The 18665-nt window shown below is 47.2% G+C and overlaps 1 protein-coding gene across 11 annotated transcripts in view; it reads right to left on the bottom strand.

The window, feature by feature from the left end:
* The window catches only part of LOC120898786 (amyloid-beta-like protein), a 70728-nt gene that overhangs the window by 42764 nt on the left and 9299 nt on the right, over window positions 1-18665 (bottom strand). For all 11 annotated transcript variants that reach the window (XM_040305110.1, XM_040305119.1, XM_040305117.1 and 8 more), the window contains exon 3: window positions 13196-13366. In XM_040305110.1, coding sequence (XP_040161044.1) covers window positions 13196-13366 — 171 coding nt within the window. The remainder of the gene's footprint in view (window positions 1-13195; window positions 13367-18665) is intronic.

The raw sequence follows: 18665 nt of genomic DNA, 5'->3' as shown, positions 1-18665 counted from the left end.
GAGTGAGAGAGAGAGAATGGGAAGGGTGCAAAAGAGTGCAGAAACAGATATACGCGGGTAGAGTACCGTAAGAACTGATTTGAAATTCATACAGCACCGCTGTTGTGCTTGTTTGGTTCGTGGGTTAGGTTTTGGGCCACAAGCATACTGTACCAGTCTGACATTGATGATCGACATAACAATGCGAGAAATAAGGAAGCGTACACACCAACATACAACTAGAATTTATAGAGTAGTGCACCGAAGCTTATTTGAATACTTGTATTTAGCTTCACGCTATAATTTTCACTATAAATATACGCAACCCTTTTTGCTTTCCATCGCGTTAGCGTGCGTACCTTTGCATAAATATCTACCAATCAAATTAAATCAAACAGCTGTTGATTGGGCTCGTGCACATTTGTTTTGCTATATATCCTGCAGTATTCAGCACTTCAGCGGTATACCACATAATTGTTTCCCTACGCAAAGTGCGTATATATGCTCCGGTTGTGTGTGTGTATGTTTAGTTCCTTAATTAATCACAGCTTCCAAGCGCGCCCGGCACACTAATCCATCTCGTAACCACACCGCCCAACCGGACTCGGTCGAGTGTAAAATCCTTAGTTATTAAATTTTGAACATGTTCGTGGAGGAGGCTGTACGGTGAACAGTTCTCTCACCGCTGTTCTCACCGGGCCTACAAATCTAATTTACCTCCCACAGACACATTCTTTGGCATTTTAGCAGGGCCGACACAGCTTTCATCCGGTGACCGTCAATTCTAATGCATAATTGATTGCCTCCTGGCGCCGTCCCCTGCAACCTGTAGCCGCCCTAGGCAGGGTAGGGTGTATCGCCCACTCTGCAGCTAACTTTTACTGCCACATAAGTGTCACTAATTGAATTTTAATGCGCAGATGATTTTTAATGACCAATTGAATGGAATGAAATAGATTCAGATGCGACCAGTGATCGCCTTTGATGTTTATTGTGCATGGTGGAGTGCTTGTTTTTTTGTTCCATTTTTCGCGAAGCATTTTAAAACATTTCCACATCCAAGCTCCAATGTTTGTGTCACCGATATAGACAATGTGCATTTATTTTGTTATCAAACATCATCGAATCACAACAACATGTTAGACAAAACAACACAACAGTGTAATTCATTGTTCTATTGGTCATTGATTCCATACTTGGAATTATGAGGATTTACTAATCCTTGTTACATTTATATGGACTTTTCTTTTCTTAATCTACTTCAACTTTCAACCGCTCTGGCATGGTATGCTTTGCCACCGTTATTAAACTGTCAAGCAAACGCAAACCATCACCCTGACATTTTTGAACATCTACGGATATCAATGCGACACTTGAGGCAATGTGACATTTATGTACAAGGAAGTCTGGATGGCACCTTACACATCCGGTGCTGGACAGTTCTAGTCTGCCATTTTGAAGCGATCATCAGAAGCACGTGAAAAGAAGTTTCTGCTAATGGTGGATTACAACACAGATCCAATGCCCGGCTGGCTGCTCGGGAAACTGGGCGAGCAATGCAAAATGCCGACAAATGTTGAGCCCTGAAGCTCTTGCAATCTGATTGTTCCCGTACATGCTCCATCGAGAAACATCAGCCTTCAGCGGTGCAATCATGAAGAATACATAGGGCAGACACCCGTGTAACAAAATACAACCAGAAGCTGTTTAGTCGAGAATGGAATGTCGTTTCTTTCTCTCTGCCGCATCCCAAACATCACACACTCCACACGCTGGATGTGTATACTGCCATGTAATGGTTTTAATGGAAAAGCTCGTCTAGCTCGTCCCGTCCCAAAGCTTCCCGATTCGCAAACGGTACCAGTCGAAGATTGGAGCATAAAACTTTTGCCAGACCGTGTGGAGTGCTATAGGCACTGGTGGACGATGCCCATCACCGTGTACCAGGAGTGCCAGCAGCGCGTGTCAAGCCTACCCATTGGACACTGTCTATTTCCATTATCGCGACCGGGTCGAATGGTCCGCACTCATGGTCGCATGGCCACTTGAGCAAGCGCCGTTCAGCTGGCGGACTTGGTGGAAATAAATTGAGTTTGACAAAATTTCATTAAACGCGTACTACAAGCTAAGTTCGCTCCCCGTCTACCCAGCACGCCAGCAACTGCTATAAATACATTCCCATAAGCCTTCGCAGAAGCGTTTGCCGTGGTAGCTACGGTTACGAGGTCCTGTTAGGCAAGGTCCTGTGGCTTTGAGAGTTTCTGCGTAAGTGTAGGCAATAATGAACAACCAATTAGCTTGAACAACGGGCCTGAACGATCAATTGTTGATTGATTATGTGGGCAAAACGTTCGTTGGGTAGCAGCGTATCGGGAAGATGAAATGAAATCGCTTTTATGTCGTATTGTGCGTGGAAAACGTTGTAATGTTTTTAAAGTACGCAACATAATTCCAACTGTGCTAACGATTTGGTACGAAAACATTCAATGCGATTTTGATGTTATATGATTTTAATAGAAAAGGTGCCTCCGCAAAAGTGAGCAAACGCACTCTGTTACGCTACCATCAGCAGCGATTCGTTTTCAATATCCGACCGAGCAGTACTGATGTTACACATGCTGGTGAAGAGACTGCTACGGAGAGCTGTTCGTGTAGGTTACACGAGTGTTGGGGTTATATTTTTTTTTTCATACCACCTTACCTGAAGAGAGACCACCGCCTTGTTTACCTTATTGTCTGGCTTGCGGTGATTATCCGACAGATATGCAAATATTGACGCCCTATTGAAACCCTAAACCAACCGTCACGAGTGCACAAACTGGCGAAGCGACCAACGGGAAGGTGCTATTGAGAGCAACAGCTACCACAGGAACTCCACATTCCTGACGCTTTTGTTTGGTCACGTTGATGAACTGGGATGGTGTTTGTTGATAGTAAAAGGCAAAAAAAAGAACTGGCCACATCCTTTGGGAAGGCGGAAATGTGCAGTACAGGGGACAGTAATCAAGCTCCGGTTTGATGTGGAACTTCTTTGAACTGTAGCTGTAGTTGCCTGCACTAGCATTAGTGCTACGGAAGTGCCTCTACGGTGCATCGAGTTGTAATTAAAAGATGCTAAGCAATACAAACGATTTCAAGATGGTGTTTTTAATGCATTTATTTTTATCTCCTGCAACGATTGGTCATACCGTGCCTTAAGGGTATATGTATAAACCTGTTCGATTGTTTAAGATACAGATATATAAAGATAAGACCTGGAACAAAATTGATCTTGTTTTTTACACTGCAAAAATAATAATGTACTACCAATTACATCCCAAAGCTTTTATTTTAATTCAAACCGAGGTCTGGTGTTGGTGTAAGCCTGTTTTATCTGTATGAGAAACAAAAAAAAACACAGACCAAACATGGAAGTCATGAATGCATCCAACCATGTCCCCCAGATAGAGCGCTTGAGGGCTGCCTCACGCTCGCTTGCAAAAAGGCCAATTTGCGCAATGGAATTGAAACAGTTTTCCAATTTCCTGACATCCCATTCCCATGCATTTACCATTAGCGTATTCAGGTCCGTAGCATTCATCCGTCCGTGTAGGTGTGTGTGTCTGTTTGTTTGTGTGCCAGTAAGCTTGCAAGCAGAGCACAATTTCATTTCACGCTGCGTCACTCAGATGCCACGTGGAGTTGGATACAAAAAAAAGCAGGATGAAAAAACACCAGGACCCAATGCCCGAGGACAGCGAAAGCGAGATTGGTTGACAGCCCGCGACCAGCACAAAAGTTACGGTGAGGTGCAGTGGAAGACGGTTGACAAAAAAAAAACAACGTTTAGATACTTTTCTGACAGGTCGCTCATAGCATCCCCGGCAAGATGATGCTGGTTGAACGGCAGTAGCTTGGGCAGGACAATGATGGTTGCGATGATTGGGAGCATCTAATACATCGAGTGACAGTTGCGGACGAACGGACTTCCTAAATAAGTACCCGCCAGCCCGCCATTGTGAGCGTGATGTGCATTGGGCGTGTTGGTGACGTTTTTCAAGACACGCCTTTCCTTATCGCTGTTGCCACTTTCACATGCAAGCGGCTGAACTTTTCCAACTCCAAGCTGTATGCCATCTGCACAGCATCGCTTGTTTGAGGACGAACATCCCTGTCAGCGGATGGCAAATGTAACTGGCAAATGCTTGTCCGAGCATCGCCGAAACCTGAAACGAACCTGACGCTGAGCATACGTGTTCATTTGGAATGCAAAATTCGACCATATGATGTGTTAATTTACTTCACCTCCGGCAGCTGGATCGGTAAACACCGGACAAGACCGCCGGACGTTGGATTTTTGAGTGGAACGTACAGTAACGGTCGCTCTCGCATACCAACACCCTGTTCTGGCTATCTGGCTTCCTCTTTCGGTGTGTGAAAGCCCTTCTCCAATTATGATGAAATTCGCAAAATTGGTACGATTTCCGTGTGTATGTGGCATGCTGTGGGCTGCAATAAATGGAACGGCGAAGTCTGTTGAGCCACTCAATTAAAATCTCGTTACAAAGCGGAAGTTTGGATGTGCTAGGCACTAGCAAATCCTGTTGAAATGGGGAAATCCTTGAACTCTCTAACTGAAATGGATTATTCTTGGGACTGCGTCATGAAAGTACTATCAAAGTGCGGCAAGTGTAAATATCGATCCATTTGCTCCGATTCGTTAGGCAACGTTTGATTATCGATAGTATGGTTTGTTTGATTTTATGAGCTAGATAACTAATGCGTTCATAAAATGCGTTTCACAAGATTAAAGAAAAAATGGTAAAATAGGAATTGATTGAATTTTGGAAGTATATTATAAAAAATCAGTTTTTTTTTTCTTAGAATCCATTTGCTGGGAAATAAATGAAAGCTTCATCACCGTTTTATTCAACTAATGGCTATTGAAACATTCCTGTGCCGAGCACTGCTGTAACCATCAGCCAAATGCTACCCACGAACGGGTGTAAAGTAAAGTGTTTTTCGTTCTCTTCATTGCACAACATTTTGCAGCTGAAAAGTGTGCTGTCTCACTCATTAATACGAAGTTATTGAGTCAATTGGGAGGCGCAAACCCAGCAGTGGAGAAGTCTCCCTGCCACTTCGAAAGGAAGCCACCACTGGAACGGTAATTCACGTGGAAGTGCGATAAGCGTTCTATAACGAGGGTAAATGCCATCGTTGATCTCTAGGGGTGGGCGCACGCTCATTGTTCCCGGCACAGCTCTGGTCTGGTTCCGGAAAGATGGGTCGAGACTTTGCCGCCAGGTTATTGTCGGCTTTCATCAACTGCTCTCAGCACAAGCACCACCACCACCACCACCAAGCACAATGAGCGCGCGTATGCGTCACTGCGGAACCTACGGAATACTGTGCCTTGCGACCGAGGCTACACCCATTGCGGTGCCCGGGTGCAACAGTGTCTTCTTCCGGTCGCAACATGCGGAAGAAGCTGCACCGAGGGTCGTTGAGCACGACGGGGTATGGCAATATTTTGCCCACTCGATTGCCGTTCTCGATTCTTGAGCGCCGGAAATTATTTATCCTACCCAAACCCATAACCCGACGCACACGAGGCGAGCCTCCAGTTGATTCATTGTACCAAGGATGGGCGCTGCACAATGGTCGGTCTGCGTAACGATGCAGTCTTTTGCCAAGGGAATGCGATTCGCATTCTCTTACTGCTGCCTTCAACCATGAATTGTGTGATGCAATCTTTCCGTAACCGCATTAAGAGTACACACTCTCCACCTTTGCAATTGCCTCGTAAGAGATAGAGAGAGAGAGGGCGAAAAATGAACACATCCTCCGGGCGCCACAATTCCAAGGGCTCGTAAAAGCCAGAATGAGCTTCGCTAATGGGGAAAGTCTTCGGATGTAATTGTCACCACAGATAACCCGCAGCACTCTTATCGGCCTGCTCAGCCCGGGAAGTATTATCGTTATCTACAAAAATAATGTCCGCCGCCATTGCCGTAGCGATGAGATGCGTTAATCAGACTCGTGGCATTTGGGAGGAAATATGACACGGGACCCAATTAAACAGCACCGGTATGCGGAGTGTAAGTCAAGCCGCACTTGACTCTGCACCCCTTCCTCCCTGCCGGGGCACAATTAAGCTTCGACACCAACATCCATCTCCTTCCGATTGTGGTGCAGACTGGGGTCGATCCTTCTCGTCGGTGCTTGTTGTTGAGTTATTATTATGCATGGCCCGAAATCGGCCGGAGGTTTCCACTGCCTGCACATGCTCCGTCCGGTTGGCCGTGCCTCGATGGCGGCGGGTTATAAAGTATAATGGCGTTTTGTCGCATGATTTTCCCTTCTCCACCCTCAGACAACACCCTGCTTTTCGAGGGGATCCATTCTGGAGGAATGGCAATACTGCTTCGTAATGAAAATTCAATGCACAGCGTGACCGTGCGGACTTTTGTCCCACGTCGACGCGAACGGCAAAGCGCAGCGAACCAATTTATCCGCAGTTTATTTTTGTGCAAATACACAGGCAGAGAACTGTGAGCGTTTGCGGTCTTCCCACCGCTGGGAGTTCTTGGGGGACGGTTGGCCGCGGTGGAATCCTGCGGCACGCGGGATGAAGTCGTCGTCGTCGTCGGTCGTGGTCGTGTGGATCGTCCGAGATCGGTCGGTCGGATAAACTGTCCCGGGTACATCGGGACAAGCAAATAATGGGCCGTGTTGTTTGCATGCTGTGCTTTATGTTGTTTCATAATTTAGTCCTTTCGGTTCCGTCTCCTCCTCCTCTACCACTGGGCAGCTTTTTGGGCCCGGTCCAGCGACGCGTCTCGCCGCTGAAGCCGAGCCGAGGCACGAATAGTGCACGATTTGAAGAATTTTTATTGCTCCATCTTGGAGCCGGAGCGTTGGGCCTGGGAACTGGGAACAGTGGTGTCGATGCTTTACCCCCGGGGATAGAGAAATATGATGGGACAGTTTACCGGCAAGTGATAGTTGAAGTCCGGATTTGCGGCAACGAGGCTAGCAATGGTGGTATCACATTTGGGTTGTGTAAATACGCTATTCCCTAGCTGCGATACGATGCGGCCTATGCTTACGTCCTTCGCATGTTGTAATTTATTACACTGCTGCGTTGGTCGACCGTGTGGTTGACCTATGGGTATCGTACCGGAATCATCATTTCGAGCCAAAATTTGCAATCCAACGCAAGCGTTTTTCCAAACACACAAACACAGAGACACTAAGAGTGACCAAATTTTATCCAAAATCCCTTCACGAAAGACTCTGCCGATGGTTTTCTACCATGCTAAACGACAAGTGAAAATGAAACATGCTTTCAATTCGGTTCCAACGCTCCCTTGATTCAAGGTAAAACTGTTCCCCCTCGAAGCTTCACAGTGCTTCCTACGAATCAATAACTGCTTAACCCCAACGGGACTGCGTTTTGAATGCCGCATTCAGTGTAGCCGAGTTTACGGAGCGCGTCGGCCTGCTTCTTGTACGGTTGCTTCGTTACCTTTCACATTCAGAAAAGGTTCTTCAACTCTAGGACAACAAAAGAGTACACTTGGGAGGTGGTAAGGCCAAAAGAGTCGAGCAGAGCAGAGGGAGCCCACCTATGCGAGCTCCGAGCTGGTAAGGCCTGCCTGAATATGAAGCACTATCGATCGCAGGACGATTGTGCCGCAGGAAGGCATTCAGATTTCTCGCTGATGCGTACGTTTTTTCATCTTTCTTTCGCTTTTGAAAATTGAAATCTTTCAATCGAGAACAATGGTCGTGCACGGGAGCGGAGGGAAAACTGTATCGTTCTTGAATTGCTTTCGATACCGTTTTCCATCAATAGTGTTCGCGCGTGGAGTATCATCTTCGCCATACACACCACAGAACGCGACGGTAATCCTCATGCTCATCCGCATCATCATCATAATCAAGATATCTTCTCCTCCTATTCTGAAGTGGTACACAGTTGTGTGCGAATGTTTTTGTCCTCCTTCGCGGACGGACAGGCCCAAAGATCGGACCGCTTTCCAATTCGCGATAGCGTAAATCTACATATTTTTTTATGCTGATTTCATCATCAAATCAAACGGTACGCTAGCTACCCGGGTCCAGCAGCATCACTACGCAACCGCTCCGCATCTTACGCGTATCTTACGCGATTGTTGACTTGTTTGCTTGTTGCCGTACGTAATGGTGCAAAATTTTCCACCAAACGAGCCGCTTTATACGAGCGTCTTTGCCAAAAAGGGCGTGACTCTGTCGGTTTAAAGTGAGAAAACAGGAAGGAAAAACGATCACAGCGATGAGTATGTTACACGAGACGTAGAGTTTTAGGTGCTTGTACGTGAAACTTTGGATCTTGAAATGGTTATTTCTTATCGCACGATGTGTGCCAAAACACGCACACTCACACCGTTTTTTTGTGTTCAGAAAAAGCTTGTAATGGGAGCTAAAGTTTCAATCCGAATCCGAAACTGTCATGTTTCGCTGTCTGCATTGTTTTTAACCTGCTGTGGCAAATTAATTGCTATTGAATTGAAAAGTTTCAGCGTCACTTATCTTACAACCCCAACCGCAAAAGCCATTTCATATCGCGTACCGCTACGGCATTGTACATTTTACAAGCGCGTCCTTAGAGCGAGAGGGGGGGAAAGGAAAGTTTTACCTTTTACGAGAAACATATAGACACACGATGAAACGACGAGCCGGGCATGTGTTGCACCGGTTTGTGCTTTCTCCGAGCGGTTCTGTCCTACCACAACAGGAGCAACTCCGTTCGTGCCAGAAGAAGTTACGATTTTGCCAGCCGAACAGCAACAGCAGCAGCGAAATGGATACCATGGCGAATCGAAAGATGTTGTTCAAGAATGTGTTCTCCAACCAAAGTTTGTACGCTGGATATATCCCCGAGTTTGCGCTCCACCCGTATACCAGTGAGGGCGGTAGGAGTTCGCATTAATTTCGCATGTCCTTTACTGGAGGCACACATGCACACAAACATCATCCCTTAACACACTGCACACAACTTACCGAACTGGTTGGCGAACATATTTCAGCGCGTTTGTTTGTCGAAACGGTGCCCCACCATTTGCGGGCGGCGCCGTAGAACCGCCTGGGAGTCGCATCTTAAGATGCGATGGTGTGAATTTGAATGTGTATGTTTTCTTTTTGCTTCGCTAGCTTCGAATAGCTCGGGTGGAAAATGAACTCCCCCCACCTGCACCGCTCCGGTGGTGGTGCCACCCTGCACCATTCTTTTATGTGCAGCGGGTCACAAGGACACGAACCAGCGTGTAGCTACCGGCGCACACCCTTGCGGAGGAGACTTTTGCTGCTGGCGGAACACACACACCCACACCAAACCCTTTCCGAACGCCCGTTTCGTACTGTGTGACCAAAACCCCCTGTTTTGCCAAAGTGTGCCACCCTCTTTCGTTCGCTTCGGTCTTGCTGTGATCTTGGGCACTTGGGTCTTGGTGGCGTTCTTGCTTTTTTGGTTCTTGCACCCCGTTCTGTGCTTTGTGTACGCCATCCCAAGCACATGATCTACGCCTGGAAATGAAACAAACAGTACGGTGGTGCACTACCCCGTGTGATTGTTTGCTTCTAGCAATTGCAGCAGGTCTCTCCGCCCACAGGTCCAAGGATCCTTACGACTTGCTACGAAACTAAACTCCGCGTGAGATGCGAAAAGAAAGCACAGAAAATAATCTTCCTGGTAAGATTGGTCACCTTCTACTTGCCACCGTTACCTTTGCACAACCACGGCATCAACCCAACCCAAGGTGGATAGTGTGACTCGTGCGCAATGGTCGGTGAGTTCAGCCCGCAGCAGCACCAAAGACAGCCGTTAGCCCGGAAGACCATAGATACGTGACGATGGCACTGCAACACATTTGGACCGAAATTCTGCAACCGCACGCCCGAACACACGCGCGCTGAGCGCTTCGGAACGGGCTGACAATGTGCAATGTACAGTTTTTGCTTGCAAGATGATGGCACGGATGTCAGAGGCTCCCGTTCATGCAACACCAACGGCAAATGTCGATGGGTGTGTGATTTGCTGCGAGAACCGCACAGTGAGGCAGAATGAGAACACAAAAAAGTATGCTACTGACAATGCGAATGCATTGTGGTCACGGTGGAACTCTATCTCTCTCTTTCTCTGTGTGTCTCTCGTCCGATTGTTGTACGCTTTCGGTACAATTTGTTCGCATTTGCAAAATGAAATGCTTCAAAAGTCAACAAAGCTATACGCTTCACAAAATGTCATCTTTTTTCTTCGGCGAGAGACGAGCGAACCACAGCTGCTGGCTGCTCTGTCTGTGCATGTGGTTCGGGAAAGGTTCTGAATAAAATGGTGCTACCCCGTACAATTCTACTGCTTCCCAAGACATCCTAGCTGCACCATAACCACATTCAACATTTTTACACTTTCCCTTTGACCCGGGGACGGATGTGCTGGCAGTGCTGGTACGTGAGATACTTTTCCTACTTCTCGGTTCACCAGATGGGGGTTTGAGGGTTTAAATCCTCCTCCTGCATCGCCTCTCCACATCAGCCGGCGGAGTTCTAGTGGAATGCAAAATCGTAATGCTTGTTCGGTGTGCGGCCCAGTTAGTCGAAAGCTTCAAGTGTGCGCAAGAGTGCATTGGCAAGTGAGGAGCTGTGAACAGTTGAAAGAATCACATCTTTCTTCACAAACGCAGAAGCTCCCGCGGAACCGAATTTCTGCGGAAAATGGAAAACCATCCGCTGTCCCACCCCGTAAGGCATTCGAAGCACCAGCGTGCAGGCAGGGTTTTCTTGCTCCGTTTGATAGTTTCACGCGCCTTCACAGCCCCGCCAGGCCAGTCATTATGCTCGCATACCAGGCTCGCAATATTCCCGCCAAATGCTTGCCGCGGTGGCTGGAGCTGGTGGGTGAAATAAAATGTATTGCAAATACGGCACTTTCATCGCAAAATGCTCAGCAAACAGTAGTGGGCGCACAGAGCAAACGCGCGGGGTGCCGGTGCGCTCTAGCTGCACGAAGCAAGCGAAAAGTGAACGGGAAGGAAGGCAAGAAAAAGGCGGCTCCTTACGCGAAGGAAAAGATTGAAAATACCTTTTCAAACGTGCCTGAGCGTGGAATAAAAATGCTGGTATGAAACGCTGCTTTTATGAACCTGAATGTGGAAGAAAAATCTAATGAACACAACAACAAAAACCACACCCAGTTTTGTGTCTTGGCGATGGCTGACGGCACACTTGAGGTGTTGCTTGGTGCGGCTGCTTGCACACCAAACGGTGAGGTATGGCAGTACAATCAGCACTCAAGCTGCTGGCGGCGCCTGTGCCATTTGTCTGCCGGTGTTGCCTCCACCATCGTCATGGTGTTATTTTTGCTCTTAATTTATTTGAATTCTTCGGCGCAAAACAAATACGAAAAAATGCTGAGAAACCCCCAAAAGCAATTAGGAAACGCTCTTGGGAGACTGCTGACCAGCAGCGGGTACAAATTGCTCTCAACCAACAGTGAAAAAACGGAGCAGCAGTACGGGCACGATGGTAACAGGTTCGAACTCTGGGTACACGCAAATGAATCGTTCGATCGGAGGGCTCTCTCTAAAAACTGCAGCTGGGGGCATCTTCAAAGAGGGTTTGTCTGCTACCCCGTGGGGAAGACGATATTATTTATTTGATTGCTCTCAATTGAGCTTTTCCGGGAGGGGGTTTTTATTTGAGATGGGGCCAGTGTTCGAAAGAGGCCCCAGTGAGTTTTGTGATTTGAGGTGTTTTGTGAACAACACAGAGCACTGGTTTCCAAGTAACGGTGCAAAATATGTGCATTCCGTGTATATGAAAATTTCATTAGAATATGTTCGCTCGTTTCAAGATACTTTGAACGTCCAATTTAATGTGTACAAAACCTTGTATGTCAGGCTTAAGTTTTATGCAAATTTATGTGTTTCTCCGTATCTGCAATGTATTTATCACGCACATTTGCTGTATGTAACGCGAAGCGTTTTTGAAAGAAACATCATGACACACGTACCGCACAGCGCATAAGCATTCGATTATGATTGCAGCCATTGTAACTGCTTCTCAATGCAAGGTAATTGACATTTATGACATCTGCAACATGTAATTCATTACGGAAAACTGCATAGCAGCATTACTATGCCACACCGTTGTCCGTTTGCCACGCGTGACGGTACACATGATATGCTGGAATTCCGAAAACGTTCTACACCGCATCCTGTAAAGTGAAACAGAGCGAGAGACGGTGAAATTACACCACCCGATCCCGAATGGAATTGAACTTCAACAGAAGCGCTCCATTTCAGAGCTGCAAAATTGTGCACGGTTGTGTTCGATTTCAAGCTCTACCCCAATAGCCACCTGGAAACATCCGCATGCAAAGCGTGTACCGAAAGCTTCCTCTAGCCGGTGTACGAGCCGGTTCGAGGGAAAGCACGGCCAGCTTTCTCATTGGTCCGTCCACGAAACGCTCTAACGCTTGCTTCCCTACGGTCCGGGGTGCCTCGGTAACCTAATAAGCAAGGCACGGGGTAGACATTCGAGTACGGTTGGTGCTCACGTTAGTGGCCTTCCGAGGGCGGTCGGTTGCAGTTGAATGGTAAATTGAAAAATCTAATTACTCCCCCAGCGCTGTAAAGCTATCTCGGGCGTTGCGCTATAACAGGAAGAGAGCACACCGTGTGTACCTGTGCACAGGGTGGCGCGAGAAAAATTCCCGTAACTGGACGTGAGCACACGGCGACGACGGGGCAATGGAATCCTGACGGTATTTATTGCCCATGGCACAAGTGCCTTTTCAAAGGTAGCTTTGGAGCCGCTCGTCAGAACTTCAAACATCGATTCCGTTCGTGGTGCGGAGGAGATGCTTCGACCTAGGATTCTGTCGGATGGATGTTAGGTCCAACCGTTCGTACCGTCCCGAAGGGCATTGGCACGTGAGCGCTTGGCATCGTTGACATTGGTAAACAATCGACAATCGACACATTTAAAGCAACACAAGACACCACATGGTAGCGTAGGTTGATGCTACGGGATGAACGATGTCATTTTCAAATGGAACTGTATCGCTGCACAACGACAGAGGCATTGGGTTGATTTATTTATTTCCAAACGTCTGCCATTTGATCAAAAGTTTTACATTACAATTAGCTCTCGTGCAATGCAGCTAAACGGTAGCGTTGATCGGCTCACTTACCTTCTTGCAGTAGTCCAGCAGATCCATCTTGTCGCGGAGACAGGTCGAGCCGGGCACCTTGATGCTCAGATCCGTGGTCCATCGGCCTTCCTCCGACAGGAACTGCGGATGGTACGTCTGTCCGGCTTCGCACAGCACCGAAATCTGTGGTTCCCATCGTGGTGAGGCAGCCTGCAAAGATGGAGAGAAATAGAAAAGGAAATGAAACGAAGAAATGCGTGCGAGTAAAAGGGAAGAGCTATGTGCGCGCGTTCAAGGCCACTCAATCGCTGGGTTTGTACACCCAGGAAAGGACGGGCGCATTTCGAATCCTCTGATATGCTAATATGCTGGATGCGGGACTCATTAAACATTCAAGGCAGCATCAGGCATTTGTTAGCCATCCGTTGGCTGACCGTTCGTTACAGGTGTGCTGGCCAGCCTATTCGCTGTGCCCGGTAAGATCAAGGATTAATTGAAAACAAACATTGACCTGCGGCAGTGGAGTGAGCTGATGGTGAAACAAACTCTACCCATCGTGATCCGTTCTCACTAATCACTGTACGATCGGTTTCTCTAGCAGCTTAACTTTTACGGTAAATAAGATATCCACACAACACGGCTTCAGATTCAAATTTCTGTATCATTAGGCGGATAAAGATGTCATTTCTGAAGGTGACACTCGACCCCTCCGGTGTGTGAACAATGCTGGCATTAGAGCACAATCAGCCCCCGATGCCTTTCAGATGCTGCCGCTCGCTACTCCTGTTGCCACAAACAAAGCACTCTGAAGTACAATGAAAATAAATCAATCATGCTTTTCGATGCAGAATATTCTGGTCGCTTTCGGTTGGTAGCTTTGAGTGGGAAAACGATTCTGATTAATTAGCACTAATCGTCCCCCCGTCCCGTTCGATGGTTCGCCGGGCAAATGCTAAATGACATATCCAGCGGAGTGGTGTTCTTGGAAGCACAGTCCTTAGTTACTCTTCCATTTCGATAAATACAGCTGTGCGTTTATGTTTAAGATTGACACTTTGTGTGGCTAAAGAGTCTGCCAAGGAGCTAGCCCAGCCCGCATACGAAACACTAGTAATAAAAACCAGTTCACTTCTCTCGCTCGGTGGAGATTTGGAGATGCCATTTCGTCGCTTCGCCATAACTCATTACTTCTTTTGCAACTAATCATCCTGAGTGTTGCTTGAGCTCGGGAAATACGGTGGTGTAAAAAAAACAGCAGCTATCTCCTTCGACTGATGGTGCCAGCTGTGCCCGACACACAAATACACACTATCCCCTCCCTCGCGTTAACTTTTAATTCTGCAAATGGCACGTTCCAGCATGTTCTGCTCTGGTTTTCGGTATTATTTGTGACGTTGATACCTCGACGGTTATGGACAGTACCATAGCGCACCAAGGGATACGGCACTCTGCTTGCCAGGCCTGGTTTCATTTGGTGTTTTTTTGTCATCTTTATCGCAAAATGTTGCTCCGAAATTTCTGTAACTGTGTAACGTTCTGTTGACAAAGAGAAAAACACAGTGGGGACATCGTTGGCATTCTGTTGGGAGCATAATACGACACTGGACCAGATGGCGATGATAGTAATTAATTCAACGTAGTGCAATGTTCTCAAGCTTGTTCTCATCTTAAAGATATGATGTTAAAGGGCTGTTGCTGTATTGAAGAATGATTCACACTACTACCATGTTAACGATTAGCTTTTTACAATAACCAAAAAGGATGTGAAGCATTTGTTAAAACTTCACTTTTGCAACACTTAAAGTACAGGAGTGAAAAGCATAAATAATCCCCTAACATGAGTTTAAATTTTCCAGACGCAATCGAAAGGAATCGTACCGTATTTCTTTTCACGCTTGAAAGCACCCAACCAGCTCAACCAGGTGGAGAGAGCGCCGGAAAACCTCCCCGGAGGCAAAACGGAAGCAACGTAACAAAAAAAAAACCCTCCCGAAAGCTTTGCTCCGATAAGACATCGATGGAGCAAATCCTTTTCGGCAGCGTTGGCATGTTTTAATTAAAAACTCGTCCATCTTTGACTCAACCGGGCGAGGCAGCAATCCATTGCCGAGCGAGAAATTACTGAGAGCATTTACTTGCGGCTGGTACGGCAAAGGGACGCGGTGGCGGACTCCGGTGGCCATGAGCCTTTTCATCAGCTCTTCGCTCTTCACCCTTTTGTGCCTTTCATCCCGTTGCCCCTTTGAGGACTTAGTCGGGCACTTATCCGTGCGTTTTCTAAGGTCTTCAACCGTAACGAAGCCACAGCAAAAGGCACATAAATCTTGCGAAAATTGAAAGCGTTGAAAATTAAAAAAAAGTGCAAGAAAAAGCAGTACAACGAGTGTGGTGCTACCGTTTTGGTGCAGATCCAAGCCAGGGCGCCCGAGAATGGCGTCATTGAGGCCGTCCAATCCTAGCTGAAGTGCCGGTGACACCTATTGGCAACTATGTGCGGATGGTAACTGTGAGCCTTGGCTCTGTGTATACTCGTTTCCAGTGGTGCGCTTATTCTTTTAAAGCATACAGCATTCGTTTCGAAATTCATTAATTATATGTTTCACTCTCAAGTCTCGTTGACACTTAAATACAGTATTGCGTGACAGCAAATGACAGTTAACATAGCAGTTTCTATAGTGCACACCTTCAAACACGCTCCGTTCTCGTTCATCTGTGCTCAAAGTCGTGCGCAAGAAACAGGTATTTTTTATTATATTTCTACATTAATCCAATATTTCTTGCATTATGACGAAATATTGTCATATTCTCTTGGAAACGTTGGAGAGGGGAAACATTACCAACACCTTTGACGACACGACAGGGCGTAGTATGCAAACTGAACGACACATTCACCCCTGGCGAATTGAGGTCGCGTTTGATAAGTAAGAAATAATGGGAAAAACGACTCTAAGAAAGATCAGAGTTTCCCATCTCTGGGTAGGTAACAATTGTCACGCGTGTGTGAGAGAGAGAGAAAAAATCGAATCGTTGACGTGTAAAAAATGAGCCTCCATAATAAGCTCCCGAAAGCTCTTTTCCTCTCCTTGGGGGGCGCGTGCTAAAGGAAATGGATGAAGATGAAAGGATTCCGCGTCGTTCGGAAAACGTTTTATCTTCTCACACACGGTAACGATGTGCGATACACCTACGACACACACACACGCCCACGCGTTTCCCACGCACGTTTGCACGTCACTGCACACACACACATACAATCCGTCGTTGAAAAACGTACACCCGCAACATCCGCTGCCATCACACTTCACGTTCGAGCCACTTTTCCAGGTGGCGGAAATTGTGACGAGCAAAGACGATGATGCGGACATGATGCGTAGAAAAGCGATCATTTTCTGCTCAGCTGAGCCAGGGGGTGAAACAGCGCCGAGGGACGAAGGGGGGGAAATGATTGAAATGCGCGAACGGCAGCAAACTTTCATTCTTGCCGACTCTTTGCTCCGCAAACAACCCTTTTGCCGTGGGCCAAACAAGGGGAAAGCTTCTTTTTTAGCTCGCAGAACGCCACGGGGAGGCACAAAAAAAAGTCACACACACACACACGGAAAAAGCCACTTTAGGGAATTCAAGAGATATGCTTTCTTTTTCCCTCGCCGCTGCGCGTTTGTACGCAGTGCGCGTTAAAAATCGCACCGGGGGTTGGTTGCGCCAAGGAGGGATGGCCTAGGCGTGGTGTGGCAGAGAGATCGATGATGCTTTTCCGGTGCGGCTGCTTGGGTACCATGGCGTAGAATGTGACGGAGAACGCCTGCTGAAGGTCGTAAACTTTGTGGCTTTTTAAGCCGCCCTTCTTCCTCCTCGCCTGTGTGTGTGTGTGGGTAGGATGAATGTGAAATAGTTGTTGTTGTTGTTGTTTTTTTCTTTTTGCTTTCCTTTGGCCCGTTCGTGGGTGATACTTGGTTGAAAGATTTCATCAACGCCCACACATACACTCACACACACCCATTGGAGGGTGGTTGCCATTAGGCAATTTTTCTTCCGACCCGTCAAAGACGATTTTCCGCTATCGATGTCAAATGTGGGAGCTTTTTTGCCCGCCTTCTCGGCGTTCGTTTATACAAAAACACAGAGAAGCCTGTAGAACGTGCAGACAAAAGCGATGCCACTGTGTAGGTTACTTGCTATTAAAAAAAACGCTTTTTTATTACATTTTACAGCCGATTGCGTTTGTACAATTGCTCCAGCACTGGGAAAGCCCACAAAGCCACGAAGGCGCTTACGATGGTTAGAAAAATGAGATGTTTGCTTTACTTCACTGTCTGTTTACTTGAACGCCAACTCAAAAAACCCACCTCTGCCATTATTGCCTTGAAACAGCAGCAGGAATCGAGACGTCATCAGCGCACGCCAATTTTGTTTCAACGGGACAAACCCCAGAACGGACGGGCAGAGCGCGATTAATGTGTTTGCCAATTCATGATGCAAATATCGATTATCGGAACCATTAAATCCACATCATTTCGTTTTCGATGGGCCTGCCTCGCATTTCCTTGGGCCAGCCTCGGAGAAGGATGTTCGGTTGCGGTAATTCCGTAATGAGCCATCCGTGCCATCTCAAGTAGCGCGCTCGAGTCCGTTCACGGTCTGGTCGGTCAGTCCATTCGGGCCGTAGTGCGATTGCCTTATGGTTTTTGGCTCACGACATTTGGATCTCGTTTCCCCCTCCCCATACCTACACTACCTACCGCAGTTCGTGACGGTGCAGGCCCGGTGGTAATCAGTTCCGGATATCCATTTTGAAAAATTAGCTTCTATCGTTCGACAAAGCTCAAATCGTTTTTCTCTCACTGGTTCCTCCTCTCGGTGTCTCATCATTGTACACGGTTAATGGTTCGTGAAGAACGCCAGAGAAGCCTAAAAAACAACCTCTCCAAGAAGTCACTGCAGACACACACACTAATGGTCCGCTGTTTGGCCCGTGGCCATGCCTGCGAACGATTGTAGTTGTGCTTTTTGTGCTTAATCTCCAAAACCGTACGCTCTATGGAGCAGCCCGTGAGAGGCAAAAAGGACCTACAAGAAACAGATCGATCGATTGCAGGTTCGGTGTGAATTTCTGGCCCAAAATCGGCACCGAGCGAGGGGGCTCGAGGATATTAATTGAATCGTTGACATCGACCTGTCAGAGAGGGCTAGATGTCGAGTTGTCAACGGTAGGAGCGTGTGGCTGCGAAAAACCTTAATGTCTTCTTGCCAGTTGTGGACCGGCACAGTGTAATGGAGCACCTCCTCTATCGTCTCTCCCACTTTGTTGGGGTTTTTTTTTGCTGCTACACATTTGGATCATTTCAATTCCGAGAGTGTCCTTTTTACATCGGTTGAAGGGCTGCCCGATTCGTAACCCAAAATCTCCAGCAAAGAAAACGAACCTCGAATGAGAAATACAATTCCCCAAAGTACACTACGGGAAGCGGTCGTTTCATTTTGGGGCACCGACATTACCCTCCCGGATGTG

This window comes from Anopheles arabiensis, chromosome 2 (assembly GCF_016920715.1).
Source record: "Anopheles arabiensis isolate DONGOLA chromosome 2, AaraD3, whole genome shotgun sequence".
NCBI classification, from domain to species: Eukaryota; Metazoa; Arthropoda; class Insecta; order Diptera; family Culicidae; genus Anopheles; species Anopheles arabiensis.
The sequence above is the reverse complement of the archived record's forward strand: the minus strand, read 5'-3'. Positions and strand labels throughout refer to the sequence as shown.